We start from the raw sequence: 19,747 nt of genomic DNA on the forward strand, positions 1-19,747 counted from the left end.
GCATGAGATTTAATAAATAGAACATATAAAATCCAATTTTAAAATTGTTCAGCAATGGTGCGCGAAATGCAGTCTAATCGTCAACCTGTCTATACTGTTCAACAATAAACAATACTTATGTAAGTTCTAGAATACCAAAGTTGTTCAACACCGACTTGAGCCTTAGGTACTGTTGAAGCTTAGTACCTAGGCTGGACAGTGACAACATGTCCAATCTTCGCCTTAAACTGTCGAGTTTATGAACTGCCCTCTTTCCTTTCGATCTTTACCCTCGACTCGTTTGATTTTTTCACAGCCTTAAAGGAGTGCAAACATGCGTTATTCCTATAAAATAATTCCATAGGAGCGTCTTGACACACGAGCAGTCTGACTGCAGACTGTACCTTAGTACAAATTTATCACTGTATACTCAGTTTTTATTGTGTTTTTTTAAACGCAATAGGATCTCCGTTGAATTATCCTTAAGATACAAAAAAAAGAGAAAACCATGCTATATATTACTGCGATCAAACAAACAAATTCTCATGCCTTGTACCACACTACAATCATCCACATACATACCAATCACCTTGTTATGAACAGTCACAAAAAGATGTTCATTGAACTGTGCGTGTTTCTCACATCGGCGTTTACCCTATATGTCTTATACAATCATACTCGGTTGAAGAATTTCTTTAACGAGAATGGGGTGAAGTACAAACCATTTTATCCAATACTCGGCAATACTTTACAGAGTACAATTAAACAGAAGCACTTGGTAGAAGAAATAGATGAAGTTTATAGAGCGTTTCCGAACGAGAAGTAAGTAATTAAATATAATGACTATAATATAGAAAGAGTAAATTTCTCCAAGTTTAAAATGGGCTTTGTCGGCATCAGTTTTATTTATCTAAATCCATGATCCACAGAATAAAAGACCAGATACCTAATACAATCTAAACTTAGTCCTGAAGTTTTATATAAAAAAAATACATTTATCTAAATTTGTTTTTTGCTTAGATATGACCAGAGCATTTATTAAAATAACTTAGAATATACTATTGCTGACACAAAGGCTTCCACACTGATGAAATCACCAAAACAAAGACTAATTAAAACGATTTGTTTCAAGAAAAAAACTAAATAACTAAAAAAGTTACACTTTGCTAAAAAGTGTAAGTAGTTCTAGTAGGCAGTTTGTTTGCGCGAATACTTTTTCACATAAAAAAAGCCGGGATTATGTTTATTTGATACTTATTAGAATATGTTCTATATTTTTTTCTATGAGTGTGCGTTAAGGGTTAAAGTTAACTAACCTAACCTAACCCCCCCCCCCCCCCCGGCTAGTGGCTTACCGAAGGTTTTTGCAAATGGCTCTACTACTTAGTGGACGCAACATAAAGGTTGTATAAGCCTTGAATGCTGAAGTTCTCCAAGGCTGTGCGGTATTTCTTTAAAATCAACTTAAAACTACTTTAGGTCACAAAATTACTATCATTTACTATTATGCCACTCTTTTGGATCAATGTTTCTTCATTTTGCAAATTACTAAGGATCTTATTAAGTATAATATTGGTAAGTTTATCTTTTTACTTATTTGAAAGAAAGAAAAAAAAACATTTATTTCAACACACACACAAATAACAAAATGAAGCAACTTAAAAATATACAAATATAAAAATATGTGATGTTTAAAGAGGAGCCACTCAGCATGTGTTTCAACACAAGTGTGTTGCAACGCTGGTCTTCTGTGACCCCCGCGTGACACATGAACCTCAATTAATATTTGCGTGTTTGTTATACTTTCTCGCTTCATCATCTCTAAATTTCCACTTACGTTGCTTACGAGTAAGCATTAGAAAAGTTTCAGAGAAATCACCATATAATTTTAGATCTGTTTCACAACTGAATGACGAATGTTTTTACCTCCAATACGGATATTTTCACATAATTTTAATATAGAATTTCTCATCAAACATTTCAGATACGTCGCCTTCGTGGAAGGTGCGATACCACATTTACTAATACGTGATCCTGATCTCATAAAGGCAATAACTGTGAAGGATTTCGATCACTTTGTCGATCATAAGGGGTTCTTTCCGGTCGACATTGAACCCTTGTTTGGAAATAGTGTCTTTATGATGAAAGGTAAATGTTTTTATACGATTGAGATGACATATTTTTTTATAATCTTTGTGAAATTTATTTGTTTAGCTTATTTCAATAATTTCCATATATATATTGGAATTACCTTCTTTTTGCGGAATCTTCGGAACGATATGACATGGTTACATTCAATAGAATAGCATACACGTTTCTAAAAGGTTAGTAACCCTCGTATCCTCTGCAGTTGCAAATGTTGGTTGTCCGTAAGATCGTTTGTCCTCCTCGTCCATTAGTTTTTTTGCAATTTCTCAAATTCTCAGATGGTTAATATATATTTTAAATTCCCAGGTGAAAGATGGCATGATATGAGATCAACGCTAAGCCCAGCTTTTACCAGTTCCAAGATGAAACTTATGATGCCATTAATGTTGGAAATTAGTAACAACATTGTAGAATATATTAAAGGTATGTTGATATGGTTAAATTTATCATGAAGTATTTCTCACTTAGGCAACCTCAACCACGAACTTACCAATTAAAAAAACGTAATTTGTAAAATAAAAACTCAAAAGATATATAAAAATAAATACAGACATAAATGTGAGAACACAAAACTAGATATACTGAGAAATTACCTGATATTTAAACTTAGTCATATTACTTTTTCTTTCTTTATCCTTTCTATAAGGTTTAATTTTTACCAGTGGGATGTTTCTATCAACGGATTGTCAGCTAGATAGAATTTTCCTGCTTTCCCTATTAAAACCCCTACGATATTCCCACTCTAGTTGATGAACTAATTTTAAATCTACTGCAGAGTTTACTCAAAATATGAAAACAATGTTAGATTTTTCACTAAAGGGAGAATTTTAAGTATTCTGACGAGTGTGGAATTCGTTTAGCATGGGGTGAAACCGAGGGTAGAAACGAACCGATCGATAATCCAAGCAATAGCAGTTTATAACTAACAAGCTGCCGCCCGCAATCTCATCCGCGTGGACGATATAAAGCAGCAAAAAAGGTTTCTAAATACTTAATCTGTATTTATAGATTCAAATTTAAAAACTACTATTTAACGAAAAAACAAATACAAATACACATACAAATATTTTTATTTTGTTTCAAAAGAAAAACGTATTGTACAAAAAAGCCATGTACATGCTACTTCATACCCATAATACCTACTACACAACATTTTACATCACAACCTTTAGATACAAACATTAAGAAGAAGCCTATATACTTATGTTTGGTAAGTGCATCTAGACAAGTAGGTACGAAGTTTTTATTGCTAGGACTTCTTAAAGAACCTAGGCACATACAGACAGTAGGTTTTATGTGAAGCAGACATAAAAGCTGGTGCCTTCCCAGAAAATTGATATTTTACTGGAGTGGTAGGTATGTAGTCTACATTATGACAACAATCTACTAGTACATGGCTGAGCTCTAACTCCTAACTAAGTTTCCCTGTGTTTAGGATATTAGTACTCCCCGTGTATCGGTCTGTTATTCCATAGTTCAAGAATGTGTATGTCTGACTATTATAATGCACAAAATGTAGTTTAATAATTTTGAGAGGAAAAATAAATAAGTAATATAATATAGTATATAATTAATTTAAAGGTATGAGTAGTAATGAGTAAATATGTAGGTCGGTATGTATACCACCAGATAATTATGTACATACTAGTGAAGGTATATGATTGTATATTTCTTTATATGTATGAAATATAGATAGATATAATATTTTCTAAAAGAAAATGTGCTTATTTGCTAATTTGTGACGTAAGGTATCTAAATTATTACCTAGTTTTAAATTAAGCAAGTTTAAATGTATCCTAAACCTATTGAAATTCCGGCCCACATTCTAGCGCTCTACAAAGCGCAGGTCCGGCCTCACATGGAGTATTGCTGTCATCTCTGGTCTGGCGCACCCCAGTATCAGCTCGATCCATTTGACCGCGTGCAACGCAGAGCAGCTCGAATTGTCGGGGACCCAGTACTCTGTGAACGGCTGGATCACTTGGCGTTGTCTACCGCATTTATCACGGGGAGTGTTCCGAAGAGCTGTTCAACCTGATTCCTGCCGCCGAATTTCACCTTCGCACGACACGCCACAAGTTACGATATCATCCCCACCATCTGGATGTGTGGCGGTCCTCCACAGTGCGGTTTTCAAGGAGCTTTCTTCCTCGTACCACGAAGCTGTGGAATGAGCTTCCTTGTGCGGTGTTTCCGGGACGATACGACATGGGTACCTTCAAGAAAAGCGTGTACTCCTTCCTTAAAGGCCGGCAACGCTCTTGTGATTCCTCTGGTGTTGCAGGAGAGTGTGGGCGGCGGTGATCACTTAACACCAGGTGACCCGTACGCTCGTATGTCCTCCTATTCCATAAAAAAAAAAATATAAGTATTAATAAATAATATCGTATATTAATTATTTAGGTCAACTGATGTAATGTAAATGATACGTGTAATATGATATTTAATTAAAGCAGAATTACTTTCGGTACATACCCAGACCAAACCGAAATATGTTTTTGCTAATAGACTAAACGAAGGACAGTTTTTCGAAACCGTGACGTTTTTCATACTTTGAGAATGTTTGTTCTCGTCATAAACGGAACGAAACGAAAAGTCTGTCCCGAATAATTTATACATAATTTTAACCTTCCTCTTGAAACATTCTCTCAGCGCCCCAGGAACCTTGAATACGTTATCCATATTATTGCAAACACAGAATTTTGTGTTCTATGATTGCAATATATAACTAAAATTTTTATACAATTAACATAAACTATTATCGATTTCCGTCAAAATATTCAATAAGAATACAATATGAAGGGCATGTTAAAAATGGATGTTCAAACAGTTTTTCTGCCCGCTTAACATCACTTTGAAGTATAGTATAATACTTTCCAAGATAAAGTATAAGATAGAGTTATTACAATTGCGCAGTTTAATATAATTATTTTGGCCGGAATCCTGTGCAAAGGAGCCTCCCACTGTGAAACTCTGTGATGTCGGATTTCAATCAGCTCTCGATAATTCTTTACTATTGCAAGCTCCATTAAATCTTTGCCGGATTTGATGATTTGAATTAGCGTGCTCATGTTAAAATTATATTTTAGATCATGTGGAAAAGGAGATCGATATAGATGACGTGATCCGAAGATATACCAATGACGTCATAGCTTCGACAGCCTTTGGCCTTCAAGTGAATTCTTTTAAAGATAGAAACAACGAGTTCTATAAAGCTGGACAAGAGTTTTCAAAAGTTCCGTTCCATAAGAGAGTATTATTTATGATTGCTATGCTTTGGCCGGCAGTACTGAAGGTCAGTTACGATTCTTTGAGAGAAATGCTAAATATAACTTAAATACACATTATACAATATTTAATATATAATACTAGCTGTACGCGTGACTATGCTATCACGCCAAAATAGACAAAACTCGTGCGTGACGCAACACTTACTAATTCAAAAAAATATGTCGGGATTCTGTGAATTGATTTTCACTATTTTGTGGGAGGAGAGGATGCGTACGAGTTACCTGATGTAAGTTATCACCGCCGCCCACATTCTCCTGTAACACCAAAGGAATCACAGGATCGTGCCGGCCTTTTAGGGAAGATTAATCTTTTCTTTGAACGTACCCATGTCGAGTCGTCCTGGAAACGCCGCGCAAGGAAGTTAATTCCATAGTTTGGCTGAACGTAAGAAGAAGATAATATCGAAATGTTGATCAAAAAAAAACTTCATAATTGTCAGCAATGTGTTCACAACAGTGCATTCTACGTGCATACGAAATGTAGTGTTTATCCGTATCGGTACAAACAGACAAATCCATCCAAAAATTTTCATTTTCTGTTACTAATTTTTCACTACCTGTATTTATTATGTTGCAAAAATACTTTAGATTATAATAAAAATCATTACCTTTTTCAGATTCTAATTCCAAGATTTTATTATATGTTTAATAATAGAAAAAGAAAAATATGCAGCATTGTTGTAAAATTTTTAACTGAGGTTATATAATGATAATTTTTTTTTTATTTTAAATAATTAGAATTTTACAATCGTAACCAACCTATCAATGTCACAGTTAAATAAAATTTATTCAATTAGGTCTAAATTAAGAGCTTTTGAATCTTCCCTGTAAATATTTCTTTTAAATTACCGAATCTATCATATTATGTTCGAAAAAAAATTAATCACTTGAGAAGAGCTTACAAGAAACTCAACGGCCACACTTTTCAATCAAATAGAGTATTTATAATGGCTGTAATGTAAAACAAATTAGTTCGTAAGGTGCTGCATCCAATATATGAATCGTGTTTAAATAATATAAATTATTTCATAAAAAGTAATAAAAAAATAAACTGTATAGATATAAATTATCGTATGTTGTATGCATCAACCTTTAGAGCTTGAAGTCATTGTTTGTATAATGATGCTTCGTGAACATGATGGTCGTGATTACAATGATGGTTAGTAAATGCATCCAACAAATACAATGATTGATTAACTATAACAACGACTGTATAGCCGAGTGGTTAGCGATCCTACCTACTAAGCTAGGGGTCCCGGGTTCGAATCCCGGTAGGTGCAAGCATTTATATGATGAATATGGATGTTTGTTTCCGAGTCATGAATGTTTAAATGTGTTTATATGGACTTATGTATGTTTAAGTAAGTTAATTGTATTAAATATATCGTTGTCTTGCAACCCATAACACAGGCTTATATATGCTTAATTTGGGGTAAGGGAATTTCTGTAAAAAGTGGGTCATTATTATAACAGGTTGACCTGGCACCACAAGCAGCACCCGTTCACGATATCATCAATATAATATAACTAATAATACTGCGAAATCGTTTAAACATTAAAATTTAATTTACAGATATTCCAAATTTCTTTATTTCCGAAAAAAACAGCAACTTTCTTATCTAATATTATATTTAGTACCATGGCATACAGAGAGAAAAGTGGTATCAAGAGACCCGACATGATTCAGCTACTAATGGAGGCATCAAAAGGTATTAAAATAAGCTCCTTGAAAGATTGTATTACGTGCTACTTACAAATTATATTTTTATGGTTCTATGTAATATGTCTACTGAGTGCGTAGTATATTAATGTACTAGCTGACCCGGCAGACGTTGTTCTCTACAATTGATATTGTCATTAATATTTCATAAAATAAAGAATTATTTCGTAAAATATATTCATATAATAATGAAATTAGTTCCAAGCAGAACTCTCAAACCGTGCGTCAAAAAATTTTCTCATAGATAATATGTCCGAACAAAAAAAATACGTTTAAATAACTGAATTCGAAAATTGAAAAGTATAAAATAACTCAATAAAGATTTAATTTTATACACCTCTTATGCAAATCTTATACCTTTAATATTAATAAAATACTATTATTTGTAAGTGCTACCTATTGATTAGGTGTACGTCGTCGGTGTCTGCTCGCTTGGATTGTTTGGTTCTAGACGAAGCTATCCCGCTCAAAGTTACGCGTGGCAAGTGTAGGTACCTGCCGTAACATTTGCTTTAGCACCGACTTCAAACCTACCTATCAATAGGTGGCACGTACAAATAACAGTATGTTGTGCATTCCATTGTCGTGATTTAAAATAATCCTCAAAAAATATGTTAAGTAGCTAGAAATGATCGAAGTTTCTAATACCATAAACGCGTTCCAAATTTAAATTGAAAATAAAATAAATATTATATTTTTGAGTTTTTGATTTGTATCCAACAATATTTATGGCCGGACTTATAATCATATAGTCAGGTAATAAGTACTGCATAATTATATATTTGATATATTTGTGTACTTAACTATTTAAAAGAAATAAAATAGCTATTTAAAAGTATGTGTAAATTGTTTATTTACTAATTTTATTATGTTTAAAGGTTTTCTGAAGATGGAGAAGAGTGAAGATGATGATACCAGTATGGCTCCAATTGTTCGGGATCATCGATCTACCACGAGTAAGTGAAGTAAAATAGTGAAGATAGAGTAGTAGAGTAGGGAACAAACATTCATAAATTAACTTAATAACTCATAAATTAAGTGACGATAATCCCATATCAGGGCAATGATAATGATCTCAGCACTGACCTGTATAAATACCACTGGACAGGCTGTTCCATATGTTTGACAGCAAATTTTTGGTGCCTATTTGAAGCGCCACTCGCGAGCGAGCGTCGAGAGAACTAATTTTGACGTATAATACAAATCGCTGCGAAGGAACGTACAAATCTGAAGTATTTTTGCAGTTTGAATTAATTTCGTTCGTTTTCCGTATTATTTATACTTCAATAATCAACGTTATAAAGTACACAAATTTGAAAATTGTTTCCCACCATCTATCGATGTTTGCTGAGGTTGTAATCACTAGTTTTAGTACGGCATACTCTCGCTACATGGCTCGCTACCGTGGTACCAACTAGTTTCGGAGCATTTGGAGATCCTTCATCAGAGTGAGTGCAGTAAGTGATGTTAAGGTGGTATGCTATGGTAAGGTGATGAAACTGCGGATTAGCTCGCGCAGTACGTGGCTTAACAGTGCGGGGGAATCTTAGAATTAGACCCATACTACCGATGATAATGTAGTGGAAATTGTGAGTACATTTACGGCCGTTTTCAATAACCCTTAGTTTAACTTACGGTTACATTGCTGTCACCGTTTAATGACAAGATCTTATCTATCCATAGTAATGTCCAAAACAGTTATAGTCCAATGCTATTTGTCAATAGGTTATTGAAATGTAAGTAAGCGTAAAAGGATAGATTTTTCTACGTCTAGTAACTTAAACTAAGGATAGATAGGTTTTTTAAAATGGCCGTTAGTGGACCCGTGAACACCAGCAATAAAAGTTCCAGCCACCCCCGCCTTGTCAAGCCGCGCACTGCGAGCGTAAATCCGCTGTTTGAGACGGGCCATCAATGCTAACTCTCACACTCTCTCAACACTCACCCTGATAAAGGACTTCGGAAAGGTTCGAAACTAGTCGACTTCGATAATCCGTGAGTAAAGCTGTTTTAGATAAATAAAGCTTATGTTTTTCTTAAGGAAAAGGGCGCATCTCGTTTATTGTTAAATATTCTTTATACTATACTCAAAATTTATGTAATATTCAAAATGCGAAACAACTGGATATTGGTCAGTTATCGTTTAATTTTGCCTGTTATTAATATATTGCTTGTCCCTTCATATTTATTTTGTGTTAAATCAATGTTACAGAGTGGACACCAGATGAATTAGCCAGCCAAGTATTTATTTTCTTCATCGCTGGATTCGAAAGTTCCGCATCGACCTTAGTATTGTGTCTACATGAGTTAGCCTTGAACTATGAAGTTCAAGATAAGTTATACCAGGAGATCAAAAACTACAAGGAAAAGAATGGCAAATTAGTGTTCGAAAAAATAAACGAGTTGAACTATTTGGACTGTGTACTCAATGGTAATTTGTATTGTTTTTCAAATAGTCAACTAGGAGACAAGCTACCACAACCATAACGTAATAGTGTCTCATAATAAACGTCACTTGGTCGTTATTATTAATGCAGGACATGTTCAATGCTCTTCTATTCCATAAACAATGCATATTTATCAAGTAAACGGAAATGTGATAGTGTTATAGTACCGCAAGTAATTAATATATCGAATAAAATCCTAAGGAGACGACGCAATAAATGATTAATTTACAAAAATATCATTACATATATATTTAGTCTTTATAAAGTAAGAATTGAACTTATTTTCTTGCTAGATGTTCTAGAAACAATATTTAACCAAAAAGTTTATGTCAAGTCTAAACGCAAAAACTACTGAATAAATTTAATTTATATTTTGCATGAATATAGGTCGCTTCAACATACTATAGACCATACTATTATACTATTTGACTAGTTGCAAGCCAAGTAACTATTAATTGTAAATTAATACTCGATCCCAGTACAGATTTCGTTAAATGTTTGACAAGGTATCGTTTTGGTTATCAAAAAGGCTTAAGTTTAAAGTTTAATAAAATCATAGTTCTTAAGATTTCAAATGATTGCAGAGGCACTCAGAAAATGGTCAGTGGCGATAGCACTAGATAGAATGTGCACAAAAACTTATGAATTACCACCACCCAGAGAAGGAGGAAAACCATATTCGGTAAGATTTTATTCTAAGGTATGAAAATTTACGTCAATGCCTTACAATTAGTGTATTTCAGTTTTTTTATTTTTTTTTTACTATCTACAAATCGACAATTAAATTTTTCTCACCACGTGATATAGATCAATTCCCTTACGTTTCCTTCATACTCTAATTAGCATGAAATATATACTGGAGGTGACAAACAAATAAAAATACGGATCTCAATAAACATATTTAGAAATCAAAGGAATAAAACAATTTAGTGAGTCTTTGTCAGAATTTCTGTTAAGTTTGTTTCTTGCAACCTTTAATATTTATACGTGATAAAGAATCCCACAATTTAAGAAACTATGTGCAATACTGTTAGTTATTATCACCATAATTGCTAACGATTATACATAGTAATATCGGATGAGCATGCTGAAATTACAACAGACGTGTTATTAATTCTTACATGCTATTATTAAAAACATTATCAAACTCTCAATTTGGAGGTATTTTTTTCTATGTACTCTTTTAAACTATAGAAAATTACCAAGAAAATAGTCCCACCATGAAACTTGCGTATTTTGTGTAAACTTCTAAATTGCCCTCACATTTCCAGATCCAACCTGGTGATCTTCTGCTCTGTACAGTCAACTCCCTACACATGGACCCACAGTACTTCCCGGACCCTAAAGCCTTCAACCCCGACAGGTTTTTAGATGAAAATAAATACAAAATCAAACCATTCACCTTTTTACCCTTTGGTGTTGGTCCAAGAAATTGTATTGGTATGGTATTGTTACTTTTAAAATATGTATATTAAAAAAAAGTTATTTAATTAACCAGATATTCCATAGTCAGGAATAGAAAGTTATTAAGGAATAGGGATAAACGAGCATATATGTCACCTGACGCGTTATGTGATTGACCGATGTTCATATTCGACGGTGTAAATGCTTCTTTTGGAAACTTCTTTGGAATTGGAAACCTACCTATGTCGATAGTCCTAGAAACACTGCGCTAGGTAATTCACTATTTTGGTGGCGTTGTTAAGTTCCTAGAAATTTACATTGTAAAGGAAAGCCATACATCCAGATGATATTTAAGTTTGTAGACTCTCATGCTGAGATACGATTTGGTGGCAGGAATCAGTTCAAATAGGTCTTCATAACTCTGGTCCATGGAGCAAACGGTCTCACAATGGGAGGATTATTAAATGCGGTAGAAGACACACAATTAATGGACGTCTCTAGTTCGTTAGTCATCTGGTTCGAGCTTATACAGTGGTGCACCACACCAGATACTCCATTATATATGTGGCCAGACCATATCTAGACCACTAGAATGTGGGTTGGCTTGAAGTATTGCCGTGCTCTATGACAAAGTTATGATCACTTCCACCTCTGAATTCATCGAACCAGGAATACACTCTCAGGACTTAAGAGATGAAGTTTCATCATCAACCTTCCAACCTCCTTGTTGATTTAAGCCATAGCGAAAATCATAAAAATGATGGCGCGAGTTTTTTCTCGAGTTAATTTATTATTATACACTGCCGCTACACATCTTCAAAACTACACCACTAAGTAAAATCAAATGAAGATCAAACATACTCAAATACAACTGAAAATACTACTCAGATTTCATTTTAAAATAGCGTAATTGTTGCTATGACTCTTGGAAAGCTCAAATAAGTGCAGTTTTGAAAGAAATGCCTTGCACCGTACACGATCGAAGGCCTTCGTTATATCTAAAATATCCAGCCAGGCTTCTCTCGTGCTTTCTCGTTGTTCTGCCAAAACATTTAGGACAACCAAGATCTTGTAAGTAATTATGTTTTTCACAATTTTGAAGAGCAGGGAGGTAATAACAAAAGGTCTAATAGCTGGATCCATGCTGCCGCCTTTATTGGGGGTTAGATGGGCAAGAACTGACTTCCATAAGTCCGTAACTTTGTTTTCTGAGTATGAGTGCTGGAATAAATGCTTCAGTACCACTTTCACGTCAACTCCAGCGTATGCGTTTTCAGTATGATAGTAGAAATGCCAAGAATGAGTTCATTATAATAGATATTATACGAATATCCTTTGCTTACAGGTATACGCTTTGCTATGATGGAACTGAAAGTCGTACTTTTCCACTTAGTTGCGAATTTCGTGATACAGAAATGTGTAAAAACAAAGAATCCTGCAGAGCTAGCACCTCTAGATATTATTATCTCCGCAAAGGGTGGAAGCTGGGCTAAATTTGTACCTAGAAGTTAATAAAGATTATATCTACTGCAACTGCGCATTACCCATTTTAGATATAAAAGTTTTTACCTGGCTTACGGATGGATATGGCGTTTTGGTATTTTTAATCTCACGCGTTTTATATTTATTATATTATTTTTTTTATTTTTCCCACAAGTGAAAAGTTGAGGTTTATACTTTAATCTATTTATAAAGTAAAATCAAACTATATAACGCTGGGCAACATCGTTTACGTATTGTTTTATATATAGTCCTTTTCAGTTTTAGTCCTTTCATATGTAAACCACTTTAAGAAAGTTTCCAAAATCTTCGTCGTTCACGTTCGTTACATTACCAAAAATTGTTGTCATAAAATGTTTGAATTTCTTCCCTCTCATACTAACCCTTAAAATGGATGATTTTGTAAAGTATTTTTTCGGCAAGTCTTTATTTAGAACTCGACTCTGTACCTTTAATACAACACGGGTTTAATATTCAATGCTTCTTTCTTGCTTGTTTCTTTCTTTATTTTTCTTGACAAGTTAGAATTTCACAAGGAATTTCACAAATACTATATAATATGATTCGGTTGTAGCGTGTAGATACGTATCAAACTGACTGAAGATCAATGAAGAAGCCAGATTCTCAGACTCTACCACAATCATACATGTGTTTTCATGTAATATTTCTAAGATTTAAAAAAGACTATTAACTCGACACGAATTAGTTTCTATTACCATTATAATAGCCATTGACCATTCTATTGTACCAGATATGGAGAGCTAATTGTGGATAATTAAATTTGGAAAATTATTAAATTAATTAAATGTAGTCGCTCAATTTCAAAAATGCATTGTTTTGATAAAATGTTCATATGCAATTCAGCCTTTGATTTTGATCAATATTACAGCCATATTGTTCTAACGATGTCGTCATAATTTTAGTAGTTAGTCACAATAAAAAAAACAGAATTGGAAACTAAATTCTTAAAATTAAACTCCATTTTTAAAAGGCAAATAATTTATGTCTTAGAAGCCGTGTCACATAAAAATATACAACCAAATCTAAAGTGAAGTTAAACCATTGGTGAATAACAGCAGAAACTTTAAACAAATGCTTATTTTATTGGAACAAAACTGGCAATAAAACTCCAATTAACCCAAAAATATAGGGAATATATCAGCTATTTTTCAAACTGGCAATATAAAATTTCCCACGCAGCGAAACATAAATCATATCACTGTGTTCTTAAAGAAATATTGTAGGTTATCCTTTTGTTACATATCTCTTTAAATAAAAGTATTGCTATAATAATATAGCATTAATTTTATTGAGGACAAATGAAATGAGAGATTTATTACATCTTTACAACAATTTTAGCATCAGGCGTACACATTTTTTGATCTTTGTCAAGTGCGACCAGATACATGAAACTATCTAGCCCACCTGACAAAAAGAAACAAAGAATTTGTTAAACGCCCTTAAAGAAACGTCATCCTCAATGAAGAAAATTATGAGTTCTCGGTGGAGGACACACTCTGATTGTGAGAAGAAAGTTACAATAATATATAACACTATATAGAGTGTTATAATATAAAGTGTTATTATTTTATAATATTTTTTTTTTTAAATATTTTAATTTTTTAGTGAAATTAAGATTCCTTGAATCTGAAAGTTGATTCGTTTTATTATGGAAGAGAGGACAAATGACCGTACGGGTCACCTGATGTTAAGTGATCACCACCGCTCACATTCTTTTGCAACAACAGAGGATTCATCGGACCGTTGCCCGCCTTTAAGGAAGGGGTACGCGCTTTTTTTGAAGGTACTCATGACGTATCGTCTCGGAAACACCGCACAAGGAAGCTTATTCCACTGCTTGGTTGGACGTCGGCGAAATTTCCTTGAAAACTTCACTGTGGGAGAACGAAACAATTCAAGATGGTGGGTATGATATCCTTATATGTGGCGTGTACTAAGGTGGAATTCAGCGGCAGGAATCAGATGAAACAGCTCTTCGAATCACATCCCGTGATAAATGCGATCAAAGACACACAATGAAGCGATGTCTCTACGCAACGCCATGTTATCTAGTCATTCACAGAGTATTGGTTTCCCCGACAATTCAAAGCTGCGCGTTTCACGCGGTCAAATGGATGGAGCTGATACTGGGGTGCGCCAGACCAGACTAGATGACAGCAATACTCAATATGTGGCCGGACCTGTTCTTTTTCTCAGCGCTTGAATGTGGGCCGTCTTCAAGTTTATAGATTAATGGGTTGTAACCTAAGTTAAAAGTGATGTATTAAGTCCCCGAAGTGGAAGCAATTTAAAACCACCTCTTGTAACGTAATTAGCATTGTGTTTATATTTGTAAGTATTTATGTACCCACACAGAGATGCACGCGAATGTTCGTACAGATATGTAACTATGTAAAAAATTAACACTTATGTACTATATCAGTTTTAAGAACTTTTGCGAGGAGAAAATAAATAGATGTATTATTATTATATTATTAGTATTACATACATTTAATCATCCCACTTGTCACCACACCACAGTGTTCCGAAAAGGAAAGGTCTACTGAACATTACATTTCTCCTGCAGTATCTTGAGGTATAATTTCTTGAGGTTATAATAAACAAAAAAAAAAACAACTGACTTAAAACAAAACGATTCCAAAACAATATAATATGAAAAAAAATATTTAAAAAATTTATTCTTTTACAACATAATAATCAGATTTTTTTTTTGAGGTCTTCTAATTGAAATGAAATGAAAGTGTCTGATAGTGATACTTGGCTCCTAGTATCAACCTGAACTCCCTGTGATATTCTATGGCGTACAAGTTGCACTGAAAACCACATTTCTATACAACATAATGGCTGTTGTAAGAATCCCGTTCTGTCGTCTACATAGCAATGAATACTACTGATTTGCAGCATATCATTGACATGTGAATAAAACAGTTTAGGGGACAGCACGTAGCCTTGCAGGATACCAGCGCTTATGAGTATGCACCATCGTCAAAAAAATAATGAAATTGCACTGATGATGAATATTATCTTACTTCACCAGTGGAGGTTCCTTTGCACCAGATACCGGCTAGATTATGGGTACCACAACGACGCCTATTTCTGCCGTGAAGCAGTAATGTGTAAGCATTACAGCTAGTGAAATTACTGGACAAATGAGATATGACATCTTATGTCTCAAGGTGACGAGCGCAGTTGTAGCGCCGCTAAAAGTTTTTGGGTTTTTCAATAATCTTTAGCGGCACTGCATTGTAATGGGCAGGATGTATCAATTACCATCAGTTGAATGTCCTACTCGTCTCGTCTTTAATTTTCATTAAAAAAAATACGCTTGCTTGACTTATAACTTGCGTGGATAAATTCACTGATAAGCCATATTTCTTATAAATATTATGTTAGTATAAAATAAACGCCATTAGTATTATTTATTGCGTATTATATTTTGATATCGTAGGACAGGTGACCGCAGCGGCTACGTTTTATGACAATTTTACTGCCATATATCATATTATACGTGTACCCTCATTTATATGATATTTGGATATGTTTCTTTATTACGATGTAAATATGTTGTTGGAGGCAGTTATTATGGAAATTATTAATTGTGTTAAATATTCATTTGAAATTCATTCAAACACATTCGTGCTATAACTAAGTTTCTATTGAAAATTTCAAAGGTAAATGTAAAATGGTACTGCTAATAGCTACCTACTAATTCTCAATCATATTATAATTTATTACAATAAGAATAGATAATATCTTTATAAATAACAATGAGATAATATATTTATAATCAAAATTAAAAATCACTAAATTGTTTTACTACTCGGTTTTGTTGGTTAATATTTTCTATGAGTAGAAATCTATTTTTAATCAGCTCTTCAAGAGAAAGTGGGTCCTTAATGAATAATTATTTTCACAGAATACTTCTAATCCTATCAAAAGCATCCTATAAAACTTCGTTCAAGTTTGTAAGCAATCTACGCATCAAAGATAAACTACAAACAATAATTATTAACAAGTACCGAACTGGTATCCGCGACGAATTTAATTACGAGACGCGAATTAGGCAAGCGTCAGAATCGTACAGGACCGAATTAACGAATTAAAAAATAGAGAGGAACGATCAATGCTTTTTTTAATAACTATAAGGGACGAGACGAGCAGGACGTTCAACTGATTGTAATTGATACGCCCTGACTATTAAAAAGCAGTGTCACCAAGGATTTTTGAAAAACCCATAAAATCAGAGCGGCACTATAACTAGAGAAATACGATGTTTAGTCTCATTTGCCCAGTAATTTCACTAGCTACGGTGCCCTTCAGACCGAATGACAGTAATGCTTACACATTACTGTATCACGGCGAAAATAGGCGCCGTTTTGGTACCCATAATCTAGCCGACATCCCGTGCAAAGGTGCCTCGCACGGGTACATTATGTCAATTAAATTTTATATTAATTATTAGAATGCTGAGCTTTTCTCTCAAATAAAATAATAATAATATTTTTTTTTCCAACTGCTCTTTAAAAACATAGACCTGTTTGACTTACTCGATGTGAAACCCAAGAATCCCCATAGTATTCTTCCAAATCAATTTATTTAATAAGCTGTAAAGTAAATAATACCTCCACTGAAAAGAAACTTTAAGAAACTGGTGTTGATAGCGGCGCACCTATGTCTGCGAGGTGACCATGCGGTGTGTAATTAATTAATTTATTAATTAACTTTCAGTTAGGTTTACTGAGTATTCAATAAGTGTCTTATTAGTCATACTACATACAGGTAAAGTGCAAATTAACAAATTCTCAGTGTACACTAAATGTCACACAATATGCTAAAAAAATTGAATAAAATTAAATGAAGTCCTGTAATTTTTGAATACGTCCCTGTTGTCAGGCCTAAGAACCAACTTGACGCGCCACAACTGAGGCTGCGGCCTTGGGTGTAATGAATTAATTATTCAGTAGCGGTTTAGTTTAAGGAATATACAAGTAGTACCTACAAGCGTCGCAACCGATGCTTGTAACATTAATGCAAGTTAAAGGTATATTATGTTACTGTATACTAATTTGGCATTAATATAGCTTCATAAGATACATAATAGCTTTAAGGGTAAATGTATACACTTCTACAATAAAGTCCCAGCCACTGTTCAGGCATTGTCTATAAATAAATTTAAATGTTTTATAAAAAAATGGCTCTGTCGTAAATCCTATTACTCCACTGCTGAATATCTAAATGATCGGACAGCCTGGGACTAGATTGTGATTATTTTATAGCAACTGTACAATATTGTATATTTTTATTGAAAAGAGCGCAAAAAAAAAGAATGCTGGGAGAGTTTCTTGCGCCGCTTCTTCTCTCTCAGAGCGCCATTTGTTTCCGAAGCGGTAGTAGTATAGTAGTATCTAGTAGTATAAGAAATGACATCAAAAAGAATTCTAAAGGAATCAATTTTGAGAAAATAAATGCCTTTTATGCCTTTTATGCCTTTATAGTTACAACTTAAAAAAAAACTTCTAATATTTACATTTTTGAATTGATCATTTCCATTTCACACATGTTTTTGAGGAAAATATAAAATCACAGCTATGTGAATGGCCTTTCTTCGGAACTATTGGTCATTCGATACAATATAGTAATATATATTGTAAGGCGACGTACAATATATTGTTTTATATGACAGTAAAAACACTGTTGAATAGTATCGTGGAACATGTTCACTGCCTCTTCAGGATTTGTAAATCGTTTTTTTAAAAGACAATAAGGGACGAGACTCATTTGCCCAGTAATTTCACTTTTCAAAGACAAAATTTCACTCGCGTCATTCGATATCAACATAATAATAATATTTGAATATTAAATAATTCGTTGAAATTTAATAAATTAGCATTAATAAGTTCGTTCAATCATCGTTACGATATTGAATACGATGTAACTAAAAGTAGAATATGCCACGGTACCTATATCGAATATCAATTATAGGAGTAGGCTCCCTGAAGCTTGGTGCGTATCGTGCATATCGTATAGGCTATACGATTTAAAAGAGGGTTCGATCAAAATTTCTGCTGTTCGATTGGCGAATGAAAGTACAGAAATATCTTTTACACTAAAAACTGTGGATGAGAATTTTAGGAGATAAAACTAACTGAAAAGTAATGGGTGAGCAAAAAGTGGTCCATAGCAACAAACTTATAATACTAACAGATACAGTTATAAAATGTGAACTGCATAACTTTAACACTAGACATAAACATAAGATTGCCAAACCCAGTTTTAGAACTAGTAAGGCAAATAAGTCATTTTCGGGAAATTCTGTCGGATTTTATAATAAAATCTCCACGACCATAACTAAATTTCCTGACAAAATATTCAAGATATCATCATCATCATCAGCCGAAAGACGTCCACTGCTGTACAAAGGTGGGGAGGCCAAGTTCTCCACGACGATCTGTCCTGCGCTGCCATCATCCAACGTATTCCGGCGATCTTGACCAGATCATCTTGTGGGGTGCCTACCAACACCGCGTCTTCCGGTAGGTACATTTATTCAAGATATAATATTGAAAATTGTTTTAATGGCAAGGTGCTATTATAATACGCAAGAGTGTATTGAGAATGAAAAAGAATGGCGTACGGTTCCTTGTACATTGCCAGTCTCTGCGACCCGTAGCATCCAGTAATAAAATATTTTTAAATACTGACGTTACTTAATTTTTGACGCTTTTGCTTTTTGTAAACATTTTATGACTATTTACAAACGCTTTATAAGTTTATGTAAATATACATTTTTCATAAGCATAACAAAATACTTTCACAGTGCAATATTAACTTCCCTGAAAAGGATACCGGGTAAACACAGAGGCGCCTTTTGAAGCAGTAGTGTGTGAGCGCTATTTGTGTTTCGGTCTGAAGCTCGCCGTAGCTAGTGAAATTATTTGACTGACCCAAAGTGACGAGCGTAATCGTAGTGTTACTCACATTTTGAGAGACTAAATCACTACCATTAGCTGAGTCCTACTCGACTCGTCAATTTTCTAATCTATCATATACTAAATATACTTAAATTACACTACATTAAAGTATGAATGTAAGGACATAAAATTTAAAATAAGTGGGTATTACAATATTAGAAACTTAGATAATTTATACAATATATACTTCTAGACTGTGATAGCTGCGAACACGTCGAAAAAAATAGCGGCGAACAGTTAATCTCAAGATGCACACTAAAACGAAGT

General features: G+C 33.9%; 1 protein-coding gene across 1 annotated transcript; it reads left to right on the plus strand.

The window, feature by feature from the left end:
* The first annotated feature begins 592 nt into the window (after positions 1-592).
* LOC126979150 (probable cytochrome P450 9f2) lies at positions 593-12,521 on the plus strand. The gene is made up of 10 exons (XM_050828388.1): positions 593-801; positions 1,964-2,127; positions 2,434-2,550; positions 5,217-5,422; positions 6,991-7,126; positions 8,016-8,093; positions 9,350-9,568; positions 10,169-10,266; positions 10,856-11,024; positions 12,334-12,521. The coding sequence occupies exons 1-10, from the start codon at positions 593-595 to the stop codon at positions 12,498-12,500; spliced, it is 1,563 nt and encodes a 520-aa protein (XP_050684345.1). The 3' UTR covers positions 12,501-12,521.
* The last annotated feature ends 7,226 nt before the right edge of the window (positions 12,522-19,747 follow it).

Source organism: Leptidea sinapis, chromosome Z, assembly GCF_905404315.1.
Source record: "Leptidea sinapis chromosome Z, ilLepSina1.1, whole genome shotgun sequence".
Lineage (NCBI taxonomy): Eukaryota > Metazoa > Arthropoda > Insecta > Lepidoptera > Pieridae > Leptidea > Leptidea sinapis.